Source organism: Balaenoptera ricei, chromosome 4 (genome assembly GCF_028023285.1).
Source record: "Balaenoptera ricei isolate mBalRic1 chromosome 4, mBalRic1.hap2, whole genome shotgun sequence".
NCBI classification, from domain to species: Eukaryota; Metazoa; Chordata; class Mammalia; order Artiodactyla; family Balaenopteridae; genus Balaenoptera; species Balaenoptera ricei.
The window spans coordinates 60,741,896-60,764,418 of NC_082642.1; the positions used below are offsets into that span (position 1 = coordinate 60,741,896).

General features: G+C 31.6%; 1 protein-coding gene across 1 annotated transcript in view; it reads right to left on the reverse strand.

Annotated features, from left to right (window-relative positions):
• Positions 1-22,523, reverse strand: part of SI (sucrase-isomaltase) — a 98,156-nt gene that overhangs the window by 65,528 nt on the left and 10,105 nt on the right. Inside the window, exons 5-14 of the mRNA XM_059921971.1 lie at positions 22,084-22,235; positions 20,720-20,891; positions 19,189-19,288; positions 18,136-18,248; positions 15,005-15,130; positions 14,208-14,339; positions 14,001-14,120; positions 7,807-7,920; positions 3,292-3,376; positions 2,227-2,344 (exon numbers count right to left, since the gene is read on the reverse strand). Of these exons, the coding sequence (XP_059777954.1) occupies positions 2,227-2,344; positions 3,292-3,376; positions 7,807-7,920; positions 14,001-14,120; positions 14,208-14,339; positions 15,005-15,130; positions 18,136-18,248; positions 19,189-19,288; positions 20,720-20,891; positions 22,084-22,235 (1,232 nt within the window). The remainder of the gene's footprint in view (positions 1-2,226; positions 2,345-3,291; positions 3,377-7,806; positions 7,921-14,000; positions 14,121-14,207; positions 14,340-15,004; positions 15,131-18,135; positions 18,249-19,188; positions 19,289-20,719; positions 20,892-22,083; positions 22,236-22,523) is intronic.

Below are 22,523 nucleotides of genomic sequence, written 5' to 3' on the forward strand. Positions count from 1 at the left end.
CCCCTCACTTTCAGTCTGTATGTGCCCCTGGGTCTGAACTCTGTCTCTTGTAGACAGCATATATACGGGTCTTGTTTTTGTATCCATTCAGCCAGTCTATGTCTTTCGGTTGGAGCATTTCATCCATTTACTTTAAAGGTAATTATTGATATGTATGTTCCTATTACCATTTTCTTAATTGTTTAGGGTTTATTTTTGTAGATCTTTTCCTTATCTTGTGTTTCCTGCCTAGAGATGTTCCTTTAGCATTTGTTGTAAACCTGGTTTTGTGGTGCTGAATCCTCTTAACTTTTGCTTGTCTGTAAAGGTTTTAATTTCTCTGTCGAATCTGAATGAGATCTTTGCTGGTTGGAGTAATCTTGGTTGTAGGTTTTTCCCTTTCATCACTATATGTTCTGCCACTCCCTTCTAGTTGCAGTGTTTCTGCTGAAAGATCAGCTGTTAACCTTATGGGGATTCCCTTGTGTGTTATTTGTTTTTTTCCCTTGCTGCTTTTAATATATTTTCTTTATATTTAATTTTTGATAGTTTGATGAATCTGTGTCTTGGCATGTTTGTCCTTGGATTTATACTGTATGGGACTCTGCATTTCATAGACTTGATTGACTATTTCCTTTCCCATGTTAGGGAAGTTTTCAACTATAATCTTTCAAATATTTTCTCAGAGCCTTTATTTTTCTCTTCTTCTTTTGGGACCCCTATGATTCGAATGTTGGTGCATTTTATGTTGTCCCAGAGGTCTCTGTGACTGTCCTCAATTATTTTAATTCTTTTTTCTTTATTATGCTCTGCAGTAGTTATTTCCACTATTTTATTTTCCAGGTCACTTATCTGTTCCTCTGCCTGTTATTCTGCTATTCATTTCTTCCAGAGAATTTTTAATTTCATTTATTGTGTTGTTTATCATTGTTTGTTTGCTCTTCTGTTCTTCTAGGTCCTTGTTTCTTGTATTTTCTCCATTCTATTTCTAGGATTTTGGATCATCTTTACTATGATTACTCTGAATTCTTTTTCAGGTAGACTGCCTATTTCCTCTTCATTTGTTTGGTCTGGTGGGGTTTTGCCTTGCTCCTTCATCTGCTGTGTGTTTCACTGTCTTCTCATTTTCCTTAACTTACTATGTTTGGGGTCTCCTTTTCGCAGGCTGCAGGTTCATAGTTCCTGTTGTTTTTGGTGTCTGCTCCCAGTGGCTAAGTTTGGTTCATTGGGTTGTGTAGGCTTCCTGCTGGAGGGCACTAGTGCCTGTGTTCTGGTGGATGAGGCTGGTACTTGTCTTTCTGGTGGGCAGGACCACATCCGGTGGTGTGTTTTGGGGTGTCTGTGACCTTATTATGATTTTAGGCAGCCTCTCTGCTAATGGCTGGGTTTGTGTTCCTGTCTTGCTAGTTGTTTGGCATGGGTTGTCCAGCACTGAAACTTGCTGGTCATTGAGTGTAGCTGGGTCTTAGCGTTGAGATGGAGATCTCTGGGAGAGCTCTCACCATTTGATATTACGTGGGGCTGGGAGGTCTCTGGTGGTCCAGTGTCCTGAGCTAAGCTCTCTCACCTCAGAGGCTCAAGCCTGACACCAGGCTGGAGCACCAAGATCCTGGTCTTCAACTTGCTGAGCCATCCTAGAGATTTTGGACTTGCCAGCCTCCATAACTGTGTGAGCCAAGTCCAGACACTGGATCAGCAGGCACCTTGATCTTGGATTTCCCAGTCTCAAGAACTTTTTCTTTTCCTTTGTGCTTAAGTCTAGTTTCACTTGTTCACAGGGGGCTCAATGCTGAGGCCTCACACCTGGCCCTTCAGACCAGAGCTCTTCCTATGAAACAACTGTGCTGACAGCTCAGCTTAGGGTCCCATGTGCAGAAGCCTGAAACTCTTGTTTTTTAAAAGTAAAGACTTGTAGAAGCACCATTCTCTCAGGCCAATTGTGAATTTCATGCTTAGAGCACATATTCAGAGATACCAAACTGAATCAAAATTTGGAAGGAAAATTTCAATTTATGAATTAAAAAAGAATCACAGTTTTATTCATATATCATGTAGTTCTTGATAACTAAGTTTCAAATTTGTGAATATTAGTAAAAGAGGCGATGCTTTTAATGCCCTAATTTTTCACCATGAAAATATTATCTTTCTTTGCTTTCCTACTCTTGTTATTATCCACTATATGTAAATTACCAAATATGTTTCTAGACAATAAATATTAAAGGGCTTTCTGAGTGAAATTGCACTTACTTCTCTGTGGCTATAGCCATACTGTATCCATAGAGGCTGTGAACATCATAATGTTTCCCCCAGTGTTGCACAGCATCCATGCAAATTGTTTTGGAATACAGGATTTTGTCAAGAATATCTTAGAAAAAAATATAAGAAATAATTTCTTAAGAAATATTTTGCCATTTTAAACTTTATAATCCTTACATGATGTGCTATGTAATACCATATTTAGTTAAAAAGTAATGAAAGATAACAATTTATGCTAAGTTCCAGTTGGGTCTTCACCCTTTACTCTTACTGATTAACAATTACATTTGCACATACAATAATGAATACCTTGTTTCCTAACTTCAGTAATAAATAAATCCATGGAGAAAATAGACTTTAACATGCATATAGAAATATATATATATATATATTTATTATAAATCATATAACTATAGACCCATTTGAAAGCTTTCTAATTTATTTAAATATAACCTAATTCCACACATGTAGACCTGTTACACAATAACAAATCATTTAAATCTCTGCTTTTCTGTTTTCATTGTGCTTTAATTTGCAGGTTTATATTGTACTGTGATAATTATTGTCATCTTTCTTCAGATGTCCTTATAATAATCTACTCCCCTCAGAACACTTCTTTTTCTTTGGTGAATTTTTTTTTACCAATTTTAATGATGAAAACATGCTTTTTGGAATAAGTGAGATGTAACTATTCACATCAGGTACATCTAATAACTGCAGAGACTTAAACCAAAGTGCTCAAGGAAAAAAATTGATCACTTAAATTATGATTTCAAACAAATTTTGTTTCTTTTCATTAATCATTTAATCATGGGCAGTTCATCAGAGGTAAAGACAAATCAATATTCTACACCAAAATTTAAAAACACGCTCCTTCTCTTAGACATAAATATTTTGGCCAGAAATAAAACAAAAAAATAAACCAAATACCACAGTTATTTGAGGGTCTCAAAATTATATCAAAGTTTGTGATTTAGAAATATATGCTACAATTTACCAGTAAATAAAGATAATTATTCTCGATTAATGGTAAGGAGATAGTTAAATGAAATTTACCAGGAGTAAAAGCTGGGTAATTCAGTTTGTTGTCACTGCATCCTTTCTTTGAACCATGAATAAAGCTGGAAACTTCATTCATGTCCTGAATGGATATAAAATAAAGAACAGCAGATTTTAAGTAATTCTAAATCATATAAGCAGAAACTCTCTACTTGTTTGTAAATATTTTATCTAGGGCAACCATGATGTTCCTCTGCTCCTAGAAGACATATATAAGCTACCAACCTACAAACAAACTTGCTTAACTATTCTCACTACTTGATTCCAAAATACTTCCAGCATGAACAAGTCATTATAGTGAGAAAAATAATATTATTTGTTTTTTCATAAATGTATATACCAGATAACAGAGGTATCTTAGGTGGGATTAAAGGATTTTATACAACCAAAATGTATGTGATTTACCTAGCTTTAATTATACATATAAAGCATTAATTATATTACATTACATTAAAAGTATTAAGCAACTGTCTTTTCTAAATAGTTGTATCAGTCTTCTCACTGTGAGCCTATCATTGTACATATTTCCAGCACATTCATTTATTCAACATAGTTTATTAATTTCAGCTGGCATTTATCTAGTTTCTATGATGTGCCTTGCTAGCAGCTAGGCACAACACTTTTTGCCTAGCCCACAACTCCTACACTTTCATGAGAGGATGAAAGTGAAAAAAGTCAAACAGCATTTTAGTATTCTAATGAAAATGGTTATGAGCTTATTGAATCCTTGGAAGAGTCTCAGGGAATCCTAGCGCTCCTGGGCCACATTATAAGAACCAGTGACCTAAACATCTCTTGGAGTCAGAGTTGTGGGGTATTGCATTTATGGATTTTCTGGCCTTGAAAACTGAAGCCCTAGTATTGTCTTGCTGTTTACTAGTTCTAGTCCATAACCAGTTAAGTAAAACCTTTGGACTAAAAAAGATTATTCATATAAAATCATATATTACACTACACATGCTCAAGAAATGTGTATGTCTTTCTCCATCTCTGTTAATGGCACCAAAGAATTTTTGAGCCTTATTTCCCACATCTCTATAATACGTTCTCTCTGCTCTCACAAAGGCGTCACACTCATTCAAGTCCCTCGTTAATTTTGTTTTCCTCAGAAGTATATTCTCTTTATCACTCTTCCCTTCTCCCATCAAAATGATGCCCAGATGGAATTAATGTGAGAAATGAAGGCTGCTCAAGGGAGAAAAGAATAAATTCCTCATTGAGAAACAGACTTTTGTTTTCTTAATAGCCACAAAGGACAATTACGTAGTTATTCTAAAGTACACATTGGGGTTATTTTACTAAAATTACCTGATATATTATATTCAATTTTGTTGTCCTATGTCCAGCAAAATTAATACAAAGAGATACTATAGTTGTACATCCAATAATTTTAGATGAACCTAAGTATTTTTTCTTCATGAATTTACCAACTGAATTAAATTCAAAAACAGCTTCAACTACTGAAACTCATAAATGGAACTGAGTTGCATTATTTTAAATTTTAAGAGTCTTTTTCTAAACCATTTTATTACCTCTTGTATATAATATTCACCAAGGAAGTGCAAGGACAAAACATTTAACTCTGAAATTAATGTTATTCTAATTGAACTAAGTATTTGCAAGCTTGAAATAAAATTCACAAGCTCTTATAGCACTCACTCAAAATAGACTTTATTTTATATAATTTAAGAATAAAAGAATTTAATAAATGTAATATAATAATAAAATAACTTAAAACTTATCACTTTTACATGATTTTAACCATATTTAAAACAAATAAAGCATTTAATATTTGATTATTTTTATTAAAATGTCTATTTGACAAGATTATATTATTAATAGGTTAAACTTACTAGTCATAATTTAATAGAATTTATTTGTATCTCTTTTAATGCATTTTGTAATTTTGCTTCTTTCAAAATTCTGAAAATATTTTTCTCTAACCTATTCAAGGATTTAAGTGGTGTTACGTTTATTTAATGTCATGTGAAAGTGAATTTGATTAGTATTGTCAATATTACAGCCAGTAGATTCAAGCATTGTAAGTCATGAGACAAAGGACTCAGTGGATTGATAGTAATAAGTACTCCTACAGTATCATTAAAATCATCTCAAGTCTAGTAATGACCATTTCTAGGAATTGTCAATACCATTTTTAGGGGTGTTTCCTTAAAATCCATTGAAAACTGTATAAAAATCTGGTGGCATTTCATAACTTCACTTTTAAACTAAATCTAAATAAAAATAACCCTATTTTCAAAGAAATTTTTAAATAACTGATTTTTTTCTAAGAATCCTATAAAATGTACAGATAATATATCCAATTAAGCCCCCAGTTATTTGGATATATGAATGTGTTTGGATATATCTTCTCAATGAACTTTAAGTTTCCCAAAACTATATATTAAATTATTAGACTTCTTTATGGAAGAATTCTGCTTGTTAGATTTTAAAGAATAAAATCATAGTAACAACATGATCACAAAAATATGCTTATTTTTTCAGAGAAATGGAAATGTTCTTTGAATTTTAAAAATACTAATGTTTTAATTTTGAAATCACAGCATTAGTCTTAATTATACCAAATACAGTAGGCTCTTATTTTTCCAATATTAGGAGATTATCTTAAGAATGATACAAAAAAAGAGAATTCAACCATAATGTGTGTTTATATGCAAAAATCTATTTTTCAATTACAGTTAAGTTCATATCATTTCCCAAAATTATTGTAATATTTAAACTTAAAATTTAAAAGCATTAGCATTGAATCTAAATTAAAAATCTAGAAAATTATAAAACTAAAAATTTGACATGAAAATAAAATATCATCAGTTAAATAACGCTGCTTTACTATATATTCATTCTGTCAGAGAAAATAATCTGAAGAAAGAAAAAGAATTTGAGAAACAACCTAGCAGTAGGGTTTGGCAATTATTCAGGTAAGAGCTAGAAGCAGAATATTCACTGCTTATACATAGCATATATTAATTCAGTGATATTTAGTGAGCTTTGAAATCATACTGGTTATCATAAGCATTAGTCAAAATGCTTCTGTATTAGTATCATAACTACTCTGTTTTTCTCAGATGCCCCTCTTCTTCCCATCCCTCCCTCTCTTTGGAGATGAATCATGTATTTCAGTCTTCAATGGATATAGGAAATGAAGTATATTCTCTATATATAGCACAGTCAGATTCTTTTTCACTATGCCTAAATGTCATTTATACTTGTAACTCTGCTCTAATGGATTCAAATTTTTCCTATACAAGAAAAAGAAAGAAAGAAAAGAAAGAAAAATAAAGGAAAGAAGGAAAGAACGTACTTTTAATTTAAATTAAATAATATAATTGAAATTGGAGCTAGAATTAAAAACAAAATGCAAGAGCAGATTGCAATGTTTTTTGTTATTTCTACCAGCGGCTAGGTCTCATCACTGCAATCTCACTAATTTTGTGTCAAATAACAAAGCCTCTCCATCTTCATTCTATTACCTTCATAGGAATTCTGACGGTTATGCTAACCTTCTACTCAACTCCACGTTTTCATGATGATGCAAAATAAACACTTGTAATTGATTGAATAAATAAATAAATAAATAATTTAAATGACTGAATTAATAATGAGAACTTTAGGAAAGTAGAGATACTGTGATCTAAACAATCAAAAAATTTAACTATTCCCAGATATCCATTATCTCTCCTTCCAAAATTCCGTACAGTTGTAATACCTTTGAAAAACATCCCTCATGTTCTCTCTGTGCTCAAGATTATTAGATATATTTTTCTGAAATATAGAATTCTGGGATCACCAAGTAGTTTCATTCCCCAAATATTGTTACAGTTTCCTTAACAAAAGACACTAAATCATTGACTATCATCAGTATTATTCTAAATTATAAACCTACCAGCAGGCATCAATAGCTACAGATATAAAACTTCATCCAAAGAAACTTTTAAACATTAGTGTTTTCCTTTAATAACTTTACCAGTAATCTAGGATATTATTTGTTTGTTGTTGTTGTTTATCTTGAGATAAAACACTTAACCTATTGCCAATTTTGATTTGTTCCACTTAATAACTTACTAAAAAGAAAGTTTCTAAAGGCTGAGGGCTTATTTAAGTCCATGTTGCTGCAATTGCTTGACTACTGCAGACTTTAGTAAAAGTTTTTGAAGTTACACTACTATAGGCTAATCTCCAAATTTTGTTAACTCTTTTCAACATAAATTATTAGTCATAAAGGTACAACACCTTAGTGACAGAAATGAACTTTATCCTATAAAGTATATTACTGGATAAGAAAAATCTCAATTTACAGTTTTTAGTTTGTATTCTTTTTTCTGACCCATGAACATGACAGGTATGATATTTATACATTCTAGAAAAATATAAGAACATTATTTTTATGTTCAATATGTTATAAAATATTTTTTGTCAACTTAATAATCATTTTTATGGAAAAATAATTCTATGCTCATTGTCCAAAATCAAAAGCCTAAAGTAACTACTTACAATCCAAAGTCCATCATAATTCACTTGTTGATGGAAAATACTGCATTCATTTGCCCACCACTCTATGCAGTTTGGATTAGTGAAATCAGGGTATACTGTTAATCCTGGCCATACCTGGAAGAATAGATCATTCACATATATACATAAATAAAAGGAAACATAAATAAATGAAAATTCAAAAATTAATGAAAAATCAAACTGAGTGAAGAAGAAGAGTAAAAAATTATTGAAGTTATGACACTGTACTTCTTTACGTATATGTGATCCATGCACCATCTATATTTACAATAATCTCAGGTCTACTTTAAAGTTCATTTAAGGGAAAGTACTGATAGTTAAAGTAAAGAGAGAGCGAGAACATGAAGCATTTAAGTTGGGAAAAATATAAGAATACGGGATGCAGCTGCTATTTTGACTTCATTAATTTATTTTTTAGCATTTAGTGGGTTAAGTTAAAAAACAAATAAACAAAAACTATATAATATATTCATTGTCTGATAAAAGAAATTACATTAGTTCATTTCCAAAGACATTTGTTTCTAAGAAATTCAAGCAAAAGAATTCGTTGTGTATTTATTTTTATTTAACAACTGTGAATATAACTCTTACTGTGTGCTGGGGACTGTTCCAAGTGCTTTTAATTATTAATTCATTAAATCTTCATTAGACCTTTAGGAGATAGGTACTAATTTTATCATCACTTTACAGCTGAGGTAAGTAGTATAATTAAACCCATTTTAAAGATGGGAGAAGTGATGAACAGAGAAGTTTTTCAAGGTCACACTGCTACTAAGTGGTACAGAAGGAATTCAAATCTAGGCAATCTCATATCTGATTCCACACTATTAAACACTACATGTACTATGCTACCTCTTTATGATTTATGCTTCTTCAAATTATTTTACTTACTATTTAAAATAATGACATTCAAAAAGAGGAATTCAATTTCAGATGTATTGGGATAAATAATATTGTTTTATATCCAAATTATGCATACTGGCTATCTGATCTGTCCATATTCAATAGAACAGGTCATAACGAAATGTATTCTGTGAGATATTAATGGACATTACGGGGAGGAATATTGGGTTTTGTTTCCTGATGTAGCTCATAATTATTTGAAGAAAACTTTCAGTAGTAATTTTAACTTTGATGAATGTGATAGAAAGTGATGGTCAAGATATTCTTTATTACTGTAAATAATGCTGTAATAAAATGTTTTTATAAATTGATTTTGTCCTGTTTTATTTCCTTTGATTAATTTACAGAAGTGGAATTATCAAGTCAATGTATCTAGAATCACATTTTTTTTTGTTTCTTTGTTTTTATTCAAACAGAAAGTCACAAAAATTATAATCATCCTCATCAGTTCACTCAGTCCCATGTAAGTAATTTTTTTTTATCTTGATCTTTTGTTAGCACTTTTATGAATTCATCAGTTTTCCATTAGAGTTCTGAAAATGCTTATTCATTCAGTTCAGCAGCATAGTCAGTTACCAGAAACCTGTACTTGTCAGAGTCTTTTCCATGAATTCCTTGAAGACGAAACCCTTTTATAGGAACACTTTTGCAAAAGCAACAGAGTACACCCAGAACTGTCTCTAAATGACAAAAGACTTAAAAATGACCACGGTTAAAGATTTGAAGAAAGTTCATAATAATGCAATTGACAAGGAAATTTAGTTACTTCTGAGATATACATTTTAAGGTAATAACTAGAATTATGACTTATAACATTATACTAGAACATATAAGATTTTTAGGAATTTCATGTAATGGCTGAAACATTTATATTAACATATTTCCATACAAATAACCCAAAGAAAGTTTAGTATTCGTTTTTTTTTTCTTTTTTTTGAATTTTATTTATTTTTTTATACAGCAGGTTCTTATTAGTCATCAATTTTATACACATCAGTGTATACATGTCAATCTCAATTGCCCAATTCAGCACACCACCATCCCCACACTCCCGCGGCTTTCCCCCCTTGGTGTCCATACGTTTGTTCTCTACATCTGTGTCTCAACTTCTGCCTTGCAAACCAGTTCATCTGCGCCATTTTTCTAGGTTCCACATACATGCATTAATATACGATATTTGTTTTTCTCTTTCTGACTTACTTCACTCTGTATGACAGTCTCTAGATCCATCCACGTCTCAACAAATGACTCAATTTCATTACTTTTTATGGCTGAGTAATATTCCATTGTATATATGTACCACTTCTTCTTTATCCATTTGTCTGTCGATGGGCATTTAGGTTGCTTCCATGACCTGGCTATTGTAAATAGTCCTGCAATGGACATTAGGGTGCATGTGTCTTTTTGAATTATGGTTTTCTCAGGGTATGCCCAGTAGTGGGATTGCTGGGTCATATGGTAATTCTATTTTTAGTTTTTTAAGGAACCTCCATACTGTTCTCCATAGTGGCTGTATCAATTTACATTCCCACCAATAGTGCAAGAGGGTTCCCTTTTCTCCACACCCTCTCCAGCATTTGTTGTTTGTAGATTTTCTGATGATGCCCATTCTAACTGGTGTGAGGTGATACCTCATTGTAGTTTTGATTTGCATTTCTCTAATAATTAGTGATGTCGAGCAGCTTTTCATGTGCTTCTTGGCCATCTGTATGTCTTCTTTGGAGAAATGTCTATTTAGGTCTTCTGCCCATTTTTGGATTGGGTTGTTTGTTTTTTTAATATTGAGCTGCATGAGCTGTTTATATATTTTGGAGATTAATCCTTTGTCTCTTGATTCATTTACAAATATTTTCTCCCATTCTGAGGGTTGTCTTTTCATCTTGTTTATGGTTTCCTTTGCTGGGCAAAAGCTTTTAAGTTCAATTAGGTCCCATTTGATTATTTTTGTTTTTATTTCCATTACTTCAGGAGGTGGATCAAAAAAGATCTTGCTGTGATTTATGACAAAGAGGGTTCTTCCTATGTTTTCCTCTAAGAGTTTTATAGTGTCTGGTCTTACATTTAGGTCTCGAATCCATTTTGAGTTTATTTTTGTGTATGGTGTTAGGGAGTGTTCTAATTTCATTCTTTTACATGTAGCTGTCCAGTTTTCCCAGCACCACTTATTGAAAAGACTGTGTTTTCTCCATTTTATATCCTTGTCTCCTTTGTCATAGATTAGTTGACCATAGGTGCGTGGGTTTATCTCTGGGCTTCCTATCTTGTTCCATTGATCTATGTTTCTGTTTTTGTGCCAGTACCATATTGTCTTGATTACTGTAGCTTTGCAGTATAGTCTGAAGTCAGGGAGTCTGATTCCTCCAGTTCCATTTTTTTCCCTCAAGACTGCTTTGGCTATTCGGGGTCTTTTGTGTCTCCACACAAATTTTTAAGATTTTTTGTTCTAGTTCTGTAAAAATTGCCATTGGTAATTTGATAGGGATTGCATTGAATCTGTAGATTGCTTTGGGTAGTAGAGTCATTTTCACAATATTGATTCTTCCAATCCAAGAACATGGTATATCTCTCCATCTGCTGGTATCATCTTTAATTTCTTTCATCAGTGTCTTATAGTTTTCTGCATACAGGTCTTTTGTCTCCCTAGGTAGCTTTATTCCTAGGTATTTTATTCGTTTTGTTGCAGTGGTAAATGGGAGTGTTTCCTTAATTTCTCTTTCAGATTTTTCATCATTAGTGTAGAAGAATGCAAGAGATTTCTGTGCATTGATTTTGTATCCTGCAACTTTACCAAATTCTTTGATTAGCTCTAGTAGTTTTCTGGTGGCATTTTTAGGATTCTCTATGTATAATATCATGTCATCTGGAAACAGTGACAGTTTTACTTCTTCTTTTCCAATTTGATTCCTTTTATTTCTTTTTCTTCTCTGTTGCCGTGGTAGGACTTCCAAAACTATGTTGAATAATAGTGCTGAGAGTGGACATCCTTGTCTTATTCCTGATCTTAGAGGAAATGCTTTCAGTTTTTCACCAATGAGAATGATGTTTGCTGTGAGTTTGTCATATATGGCCTATATTATGTTGAGGTAGGTTCCCTCTATGCCCACTTTCTGGAGAGTTTTTATCAGAAATGGGTGCTGAATTTTGTCAAAAGCTTTTTCTGCATCTATTGAGATGATCATATGGTTCTTATTCTTCAATTTGTTAATGTGGTGTATCACATTGATTTGTTTGCATATATTGAAGAATCCTTGCATCCCTGTGATAAATCCCACTTGATCATGTTGTATGATCCTTTTAATGTGTTGTTGGATTCAGTTTGCTAGTATTCTGTTGAGGATTTTTGTATCTATATTCATCACTGATATTGGTCTGTAATTTTCTCTTTTTATAGTATCTTTGTCTGGTTTTGGTATCAGGGTGATGGTGGCCTCATAGAATGAGTTTGGGAGTGTTCCTTCCTCTGTAATTTTTTGGAAGAGTTTGAGAAGGATGGGTGTTAGCTCTTCTCTAAATTTTTGATAGAATCCACCTGTGAAGCCATCTAGTCCTGGACTTTTCTTTGTTGGAAGATTTTTTATCACAATTTCAATTTCATTACTTGTGATTGGTCTGTTCACATTTTCTATTTCTTCCTGGTTCAGTCTTGGAAGGTTATACCTTTCTAAGAATTTGCCCATTTCTTCCAGGTTGTCCATTTTGTTGCCATAGAGCTGCTTGTAGTATCCTCTTAGGATGCTTTGTATTTCTGTGGTGTCTGTTGTTACTTCGCCTTTTTCATTTTTAATTTTATTGATTTGAGTCCCCTCTCTCTTTTTCTTGATAATTCTGGCTAATGGTTTATCAATTTTGTTTTTCTTCTCAAAGAACCAGCTTTTAGTTTCATTGATCTTTGCTATTGTTTTCTTTGTTTCTCTTTCATTTATTTTTGCTCTGATCTTTATGATTTCTTTCCTTCTGCTAACTTTGGGTTTTGTTTTTCTTCTTTCTCTAGTTCCTTTTGTATAAGGTTAGATTGTTTATTTGAGATTTTTCTTGTTTCTTGAGGTAGGCTTGTATAGCTACAAACTTCCCTCTTAGAACTGCTTTTGCTGCATCCCTTAGGTTTTGGATCATCGTGTTTTCATTGTCATTTCTCTCTAAGTATTTTTTGATTTCCTCTTTGATTTCTCCAGTGATCTCTTGCTTATTTAGTAATGTATTATTTAGCCTCCATGTGTTTGTGTTTTTTACGTTTTTTCCCCTGTAATTGATTTCTAATCTCACAGTGTTGTGGTCAGGAAAGATGCTTGCTTTGATATCAATTTTCTTAAATTTACTGAGGCTTGATTTGTGACCCAAGATGTGATCTCTCCTGGAGAATGTTCCGTGTGCCCTTGAGAAGAAAGTGCAATCTGCTGTTTTGTGATGGAATGTCTTATAAATATCAATTAAATCTACTAGTCTATTGTGTCATTTAAAGCTTCTGTTTCCTTGTTTATTTTCATTTTGGATGATCTGTCCATTGGTGTAAGTGAGGTGTTAAAGTCCCTCACTATTATTGTGTTACTGTCGATTTCCTGTTTTATAGCTGTTAGCAGTTGCCTTATGTATTGAGGTGCTCCTATGTTGGGAGCATATATATTTATAATTGTTGTATCTTCTTCTTGCATTGATCCCTTGATCATTATGTAGTGTCCTTCCTTATCTCTTGTAACATTCTTTATTTTAAAGTCTATTTTATCTGATATGAGTTTTTGATATGTCTTATAAATTTGTCTCCAAAAGAATATTTGTTCTGGTTAAAAATTATGCCTTTTGGAGCTAGGCAGTTTCCTGACACTGCTCCTTATTAATTCTGCGACATGAGGAAAGTTACCTCACCTCTTTAAAATTCACTTTTTTCCACATGTAAAGTAATAATTTTAATCATAGCTATCTTATGATTTCATTGTGAAGATGTATACTATAAATCTTATTACCCAGCATTTAAGCACTCAATTTATACATACAATTATTTTACATCATATGATCAGAATTTTTATAATAATCCAAATAATTATCATATTTTTTATCATTAGTTTTGTTTATGTCACTGAAAATTATCTGTCTTTCTACAAAAACTGTTGTAGAGATAATTGAAATATCTCCTCTAAAATTTCTCTATGCAATTAAATATCAAATCCAGATTTGAAAGCAAATAAACTCACACACACACACACACACACTCAGAAACACTTTGTTGTTGCACAACAGAAAATCTGAGCAACACAAACTTAATGAATATCATGATTTACCTCTCCAATAATTGCTGTAATCCCATCTGACTCATTTACCCACACATTTTGTGCAGTTCCCCTCTCATAGGTTTCATATGCTGCTCCATTGGCACGTTTCTCTATGGAAATTGCAGGGTCCTAATAATTGAGAAAGGAAACTATAGAAAATCAATTAATTTACAAATGTGTAAATAATAAAAATTAACATATATAGTCAGTTATTACCAAGATGATGACATATTTCTGCCCATGGTCATGCAAATCTTGAACAAATTCAGGGAGGCCATTAAATGCAACTTGATCATAAGTAAAGTCTTTCTTGTCTTCCATATAGTCAATATCAGTGACCTGTGTATCCTGAAAATTAGCAGAGTATATTTCAATAAGCAGTACTGAAAGAACCCTCTAATCACCTCAACCTTTAAGTCCAAAGAATTTGTATTATAAATATAATGATTAAAAAGTAAATGAACTTAGATCTCTTTTATTTCACTAAAGACACAATGATATTGCTTATAAAACTAGTTTTTCTAATTCTAAAGTACAAAAGCATTAAATGATTATTCACATTTGCTTCAGTGATGATCACTGGATATGTATTAGGTCTATATATATATATATATATATATATATATATATATGTATGTATATGTACATATATGGGGTTCCTTGTATAAAAAACAAAACTGCACATTACATAAAACACATTGAAATTTTATTACATTAAAAAGTATATAAGCTCTAAAATTAAAGTATATTTTAAAACCTGACTATAATTTTGTTCACACTTCAACATGTGTTGTAGTCTAGTATAACTCATAATCAGTTCTCAAAATTCAGGTAGGCCTGGGCATTGCATATGACATAATGTGTACTTTATCATTAAAAAAGCAGCTTAATAATTTATATTTATATCTATATCTATATGGTATATATGATAATCCTGACAATTTCCTACACTTATTATTATATGACAACATTTAACTTGAAATATATTCCCACAAACCTTTCATCCTACTTACAAATGGTATGCCAGCTTCCCGATTTCTTCGTACCACTTCTTTCACTACATCAAGTGACTTATAATTCCAGCGACTCAGTTGGAATCCGAGACTCCAATATGCTGGCATTGTTGGTCGTCCAATGAGCTTGAAGTAAATGGATATTTAATTAGTCTCAATAACGAACATTAGAAACAAATATTAATATGCTTCTTATTGTTACATCTCTAGTATTGATTTGAGTTTAGCTACATATTTTAAACAAAGATTTTGTGTATGCATTCTAAATGTGTCCTGGATATTCTCTTAGAATTTTGTTATGAAACACTTAGCAAGTTTATGTGCTGTCACTCATCTTTTGTTAATTTTGCGTTAAAAAATCAGAAAGGTAGCACTTAAAAAAGTAGCATTTACAAAAGTATATTTTGCCCTGCACAGAAAATTAAAAAAGAGAATAAAAGAATAGCATTAAAGAGATTTGAGAAAAAGAAAATTGTCCCACCACACTCCCACTTCTTGTAGCAACAAAATGAATGAATGAATGATCATCACATAAGAAAAAAAGATGTTTAAAAGTATACAATTTCTATTCCCTTGCATTTTGGCACTTATTTCTCTCCTAGTTTGCAAAAATATTAATAAAATATATTTCTACAAGGATCCCAGGCAGTTATTTCATAAGATACTTATATTCACATGTAGGACATTGGTTTCTTCCCTCCCCCAAGGGCCAAATGGGCCCTTCTCCTCCCACTCTCTGGTGGCCCAAGCAGGCTTAGTGCAAACTCACAACAGAGCACCAGTGTCTCGTCAAAACAGTGCACAGGATTTTGTACATGGAAAGATGAGTGCAACTGATATTAAGTTTTTTCACCAAAAACTAAGTATTAGGTTACATTAAGACAAATATCTTATCTGGCATGATGGGTTTTCTTTGGCTTAGGTATTTATATATATATGTTTATATATATGTATCTTTATGTAATATACATTTTTTTGGATCCATGATTTCTTCATCATGTATGTCTAAAAAGTGCTATGGGCAAGACGGGAATAAAGACGCAGACCTACTAGAGAATGAACTTGAGGATATGGAGAGGGGGAAGAGTAAGCTGGGACAAAGTGAGAGAGTGGCATGGACATATATACACTACCAAATGTAAAATAGATAGCTAGGGGGAAGCAGCCACATAGCACAGGGAGATCAGCTCAGTGCTTTGTGACCACCTAGAGGGGTGGGATAGGGAGGGTGGGAGGGAGGGAGACGCAAGAGGGAAGAGATATGGGGATATATGTATATGTATAACTGATTCACTTTGTTATAAAGCAGAAACTAACACACTATTGTAAAGCAGTTATACTCCAATAAAGATGTTAAAAAAAAAACTATGTAAAAATAATAAAAAAAAAAACTCAGGTTATTGTATTCTATTCAATTTAAGCATTAAATTTATTTTTTAAAAACTTGGTATCAAATAAAACTCCCCCAAAACTCAGTATGTTTAAACTCTATTCATAAACACCTTATGTTCCATTGAACTTCTTTAAAGATTTGGACATGTGATTGAAATTTCTGTGTGTGTGTGTGTATTATATGTATCACATAATTTATTTTCATAAAAGTGTATAAAACATGTTTTATTATATATTATATTAATTTATGTACTATTCATCTTATACCTTATATGTGTATATTATCTTTAAAACTTATGAAACGATCTAGTCATTCAAATGCATTATGTTTTAAATTTTGACATACTGGGACCACTAATGTATTAATTTACACAGAGAGGATAATTTGTTTTTCTTCAAACAAGAAGTAGTTTCTTTTGCCTCTCTCTACATAATTTGAGCCCCATTGAAATGCAGCAGTGATTAATAGTGCTATATTCTATACAAGTCATTTGTCTTATTCTTTAAATCCAAGCTTCTACAAGTCTGCCCATAAAATGATGTATACAAGTGGACTGCTATATCACATGAATGCTGCATTCTCATGTCAAACATGACTCAAACTCAACTACTGCTGACCACAGACTTTACCTGGCATGTAATAGACAACTATCCCAACTAATATTTCACAAATAAAATATCAAATTCTTACAAAAATGTGCTGTCCCCTCTTTTGATGGTATGATAACTGTATACAATAACTATGATTTCATATTATAGAGACTGTAAATTTTGTTGCCTTTCTGAAATTCACATTTATGAACAGCAATTTGGGAATTGCTAGACATTGTAAATTATTCAATTGTGTAAAACCTTACCTACTCTTATTTCAGGTTTTTAGATCCTAACTAAAGTTTTTGATAGTAATTGCTTCTCTTTTGAGATCATTTTGAAAATGGGACTTATATGTCAAGAGATTTATCAATGAAACAAGATTTTATAAATAGGCATGATTCTTAAATCTTATATCTATAAAAATGACTTATTTTTCATAATAACACCAGAAATTATATACACTAACAGTCACAGGAGAACAATTTACATGGGAGAAACGTCTAGAATTAGGCTCAAAATAAGCCTTGGATTCCTCACCTTTCTAAGGTCCATCTTGGGCTCAGGTACACTAAGATGCTATTTAATAGGTAAATGAGAGTTGTTTAGACAGTAATCTCAAGAAGTTAAGACTTCAGACTATGTTTCAACATCTGTCCTTCTAAGCCTGAGTGTCAGAGCCAATTTTCCGGGAATTTACCTACGGTACATTAACAGCAAGTTTCACTAGCCTTCCTCATAACTCACTTGCCTTAAAGATTCTTATCAAAGGGATGTATGACCTATATGTCCATTACTTATCCTCAGACTTGGAGATAAGATACTTCCTTTTGTTTTATCCCACCAAAGAAGGTCATGAATAAGTAAAGATTTAATATGCAACATCTCAAAAGAATCCAACTACTGAACTCACCTACCCAGAAGCAAGAAACAACTTGATATCTGAAATGTAGACATCTAAATATACCTAGGTGTCACTGTATAACAAAAACAAAAATAAAAACCACTTTCTCATATCTGAAAAATGGTAAGGTTTAAAAATATATTTAGCTAAGAGGCCTCAAATATCTTAGCTAAAATCATTTTAATATGTAGACATGTTTGAAAGTATGGTAGAAAAAATTTTATAAAATAAACCCGAAACACACCTCTTGATACTGTTGAACTACTTGTTCTGGAGTATCTCCTAGAAAAATGTAAAAGTCCAGAATGCCACCTGTAACTCTGTAAGTTACTATTGGAGTAGGCTGGATGAAAATCTCTACAAAACAAAAATTGGAAAAGCATATGTAAATAGTAAACATGTACATGTGATAAAATAATTGCAATGTCTATTTAAAGTACTTTGTATTAATCACATAGTTTTACAGTTTTTTAAAATGATTAAGATAAGGTATTGACGATAAGAATATAGGAGAAAAGTGGAATGCCACCATACATGAGGTTTAAGATAGGATATTCCAGATGCTGCCTTTTACAGATGTTGGCAAAAGCTCCTCCAGAAACTGCTTAGCAGGGGATAGAGGATCCATCTTTTTACAACAAAAAGATTTCTTTTTAAAATTGCATTTCAATTAGTTATTTTAATTGAAGATTCTGTGAAAGATCATATTATCACATGTTGATTTCTAAGAAAAAAACTACATAGGTTTTTAATTTGTCTATATGCAAGACATAGTAATTGTCTGTATAACCATATGGTATATAGCTCTTGCTTGAATTTTTGTAGTTTTTACTATCACTGATTCACTTATCCAATTTAGGTATTGCATTATTCACAACATTAAAAACAAAAGGTTCTACACTACTTGAATTATGATAAACTTAAAAACATCATTCTTCCTTCTTTTTATCCCCATATAGACCTTGCTCTTTTTTATCTGGAGTGACATATTAACTTATCTTAACAAATGAGGCTATGTGAATGGGAATATTCATTTGTATGGATGTGTTCAGTGTTCCTCTGGAGGGAAAATGAAGTGCCCGAATATCACAATACAGCATACTTTCCCCCAAACGGAAGCACAGATATGCAAAAATCCATGTCTCACTAACTACAAAACCTGCTTATAATAATTTCACCTTCTAAATCAGTAACAATAAAGTTTACTCTGGTATACAATACCTATGCTTGGAATAAAGAAAGCAGTTAAAACATTTCAAGTCTCATTTAAATATATTATCAGATAAATTACTCTTACCCATTGCATTGCTGTTCATTAAGAAAACACCAAATGACTTCCCAGAAGTATCTTCAATGCACATGAAGAATGTTTGATGGCCATATAAATTATTATTATTCTATAAGGCATAAATTTATTTAAAATAAAAAGATTATACACTGAAAATGGACATTATGGATTCCAATTTATTCTTGTAATTTACTCTTCATATTTAACTTACTCCCATACTCCTATAACAATTTTCTCTATATAAGTACCATATGTAATATTGTAGCACAAAAAACATTGAACTTATTTTAATTATTAATACATTAAGATATAAATATATAACTATATATTATACTATTAATAGTTTACTTTCCTTTATGTTTTATTATGATTAAATGAGTTTTAATAAGATATTAATCAACTATACTTCAATTAAAAAAAAAAGCTATCCGTGATAGGGTAATAGCATGCTTATCCATTATGTCTCATGTATGCCCAAGGTATTGCAGGGAATTCCAAAATGATGTTCACCCTCATAGAACTTTTGCAGTACAGTGGTTGAGAGCTGATGAGTAGATGAAGTGGTGGAGGAAAATTGGAAATGAACTTAAAAAGTGAAAGAAGAAAGGCTTCTTGGCTGATTGGGTATGGAAGTTCAAAGGAAAGATGTATGAAAATAGCTATGAGGTATTTATTAGCCCGGTGTTTATTATAGACAGTGATGCTGTAAACAAAGATTGGCAAAATTTATTAATATTTTTGTATGAAATGAGGGTCTTTAAAACAACAACTCACATTCATTTTGAGGAATGAAAGAGCATCAGCATTTTACAAATCATTAACATTTGACTCAAAGCAATCATGAATGAATAAAAAAAGAGTTTTTTTAATGGTATGGTCTTTGTCCCGAAGAGTCACATATTCTAGAAGTACAGACAAATGTATACACAAATAATACACTGTGATGGTTGTCATATTAAAGTATGAATAAAGAGTTAGAAAGTAAAGATTAATTCTGCATGGAGGAGTTTGGGAAAAGTTCTTATGAGGTGAAACCAACCGAGCTGTCAATGACTTGTATAAATAATAAAGAACTTTATGGTTTAGCACTTACAAAGAGAACCAACCTCTTGTGAAAATATGTGAACTTAAGAAAGATGATCATATGTTATGGTAAAGGAAAAAGTGGGTATAGATGCAGGACATGATGTCCAATAGATAGGCAGACACCATATCATACAAAGCCATGTAGAACAAGGTGTTTGGAATTATTCTTGTGCAATAACTAACCCTGGATAGGTTTAAGTACAAAAGTGGAATGATAAAATATAAAAGTGAAAATCAAAAGAAAACATTCATAAATTGGAAATATCTTTTTAAGTATTCATAAAATCAGTTGGTCACTTATTTATTTTAGGACTTTGATATCAATCCTCACCCCTAAAGTAAACAAGCTTCTGGAATGTGTATCACTGACATCAAATAAATGATGGTTTCAAATAGGCTAAAATTATCCTCAAATATACCTATTTTATTTATAACAAGAAAGAGAGTGGCTTACATCACCAGGAAGTTGATCCCGAGTAAAAACTGGCCATGTTTTCCAATATAAATCATGACGAAATCTCTTATGAATATGTTCCCCAATACCATAAATATATTCACTGGAAAGTCTGGCTGAGATCTGTAAATACTGGTCAGAGTATACCAGTGGACCAATGCTGGTGTCAAACCTGTAGCATGAAATAAATAAATAAATGAGCTAGAAACATATAAAATGTTCTACTAAATACAGGTTTATGTTATCATCCAGAATATTGCATTTTAAATATGTCAGTCTTTAGCTGTAATCAATTCTTAGTAACACATGAATTTTATACCATAACCAGAACTTGTTAATTCCATCAACACAATTTGTTTCATCATCATCAATATGATTCTTCACATGCATTCTCTCCTTTTATCTTCACCAAAATCTTAAAGCACAACTACCATTATAAATTTCATTTCACAAACGACACAAATTGGACAAATTTATTCATGTTTTCAAGGTTAGGCAGCAGGGCCAAATTTCAGACATAGTTCTGCTCTGCTCCAGAGACAGAGTTTTAAAATACAGTACTATACTGGTTTTCGCACCTCTAATATATATATTAAAATTAAGTTCAAAATTATTTTTCCAAAAAGAGAAAGGTTACATGTTTTATGCATATCAAATATATACTATGAGAAATGTTAAACAACATTTCTTTTGTGATTTAACATAAACTCAATCGCAAGTTATTAAAATATATTTACAGAAAATAATTGCTGAGATTCAGTCTTGACAATTGTTTAATTAACCTTTCTTGGAGATTCAAGAACTATAATCTTGAAAGTTATTAAATTCTTTGCATCAAGTATCCCTCAAAATACATTTATAATGAAGGCATTCAGGTAATATTTAAATTAATATGTGTATAGTAATTTAAATTTATTATATGTTAATATATATTCAATTTAATTTCATACATATATATGAAAAATCCTCTAATTGTACTACGGAAATTCATCACTCTCTGCTTAGTAACTATTTGACCCTACAAATTGACAACAGAATATGATAAATAATGGGGAAAAAACACAACAGGAGTTTTAAGTATGCAAAAATATAAACAAGGCTTAGACTGTATCAGTGATGCTCTTCACCTTCAACTTTGGTTGGCCCCATTTCTATACTTTCATTCATGTTCTTGTTCCTTTCTTCCATGAGAAATTAAAATCCCTTTAACATTATAATCTTTAAAACATGTACACCCACCCTCTTTTGGGAGGAAATTTAATCTTTCTGAAAATGCCCTAAAATTAAGACTTTCATAATTCTATGATAACATAATAAAAGTGACCAATTATTTAATCTTTTATTAATATAAAATAATTACTTACAAAAGTCTATCATTGCTTTTTCTATAAACTTTAATGCTAAATGGATTGTCTATAACCTTCACATCATACAATGTATCAGAAGCTGCAGTTCCACTAAATTCTTTTACAAACTGATGAGGAACTTCATATCTTCTATTATTTGGATCAGTAATCTGCAAAGATTTTGAAAAATTAGCATTGTTTGATTCAAAACTGTTATTTAATTTTTCAATTCTGAACTAAGTATTAAATGCGAGTTCTAAACATGAAATAATAAATTTAATAATTTTATAGATGAGCTATTAATCTAGTCATAAACTTAACTTTAATATTGCTGAATGGCTATGCACAGAATAAACTGTAAAGGAATTAATAGAATTAGTTGGTCATAATGGTACTATATCAAATAAAAATTTTTATTGACCAATATAAAAAAATAATGATAGTATTATTAAATATTG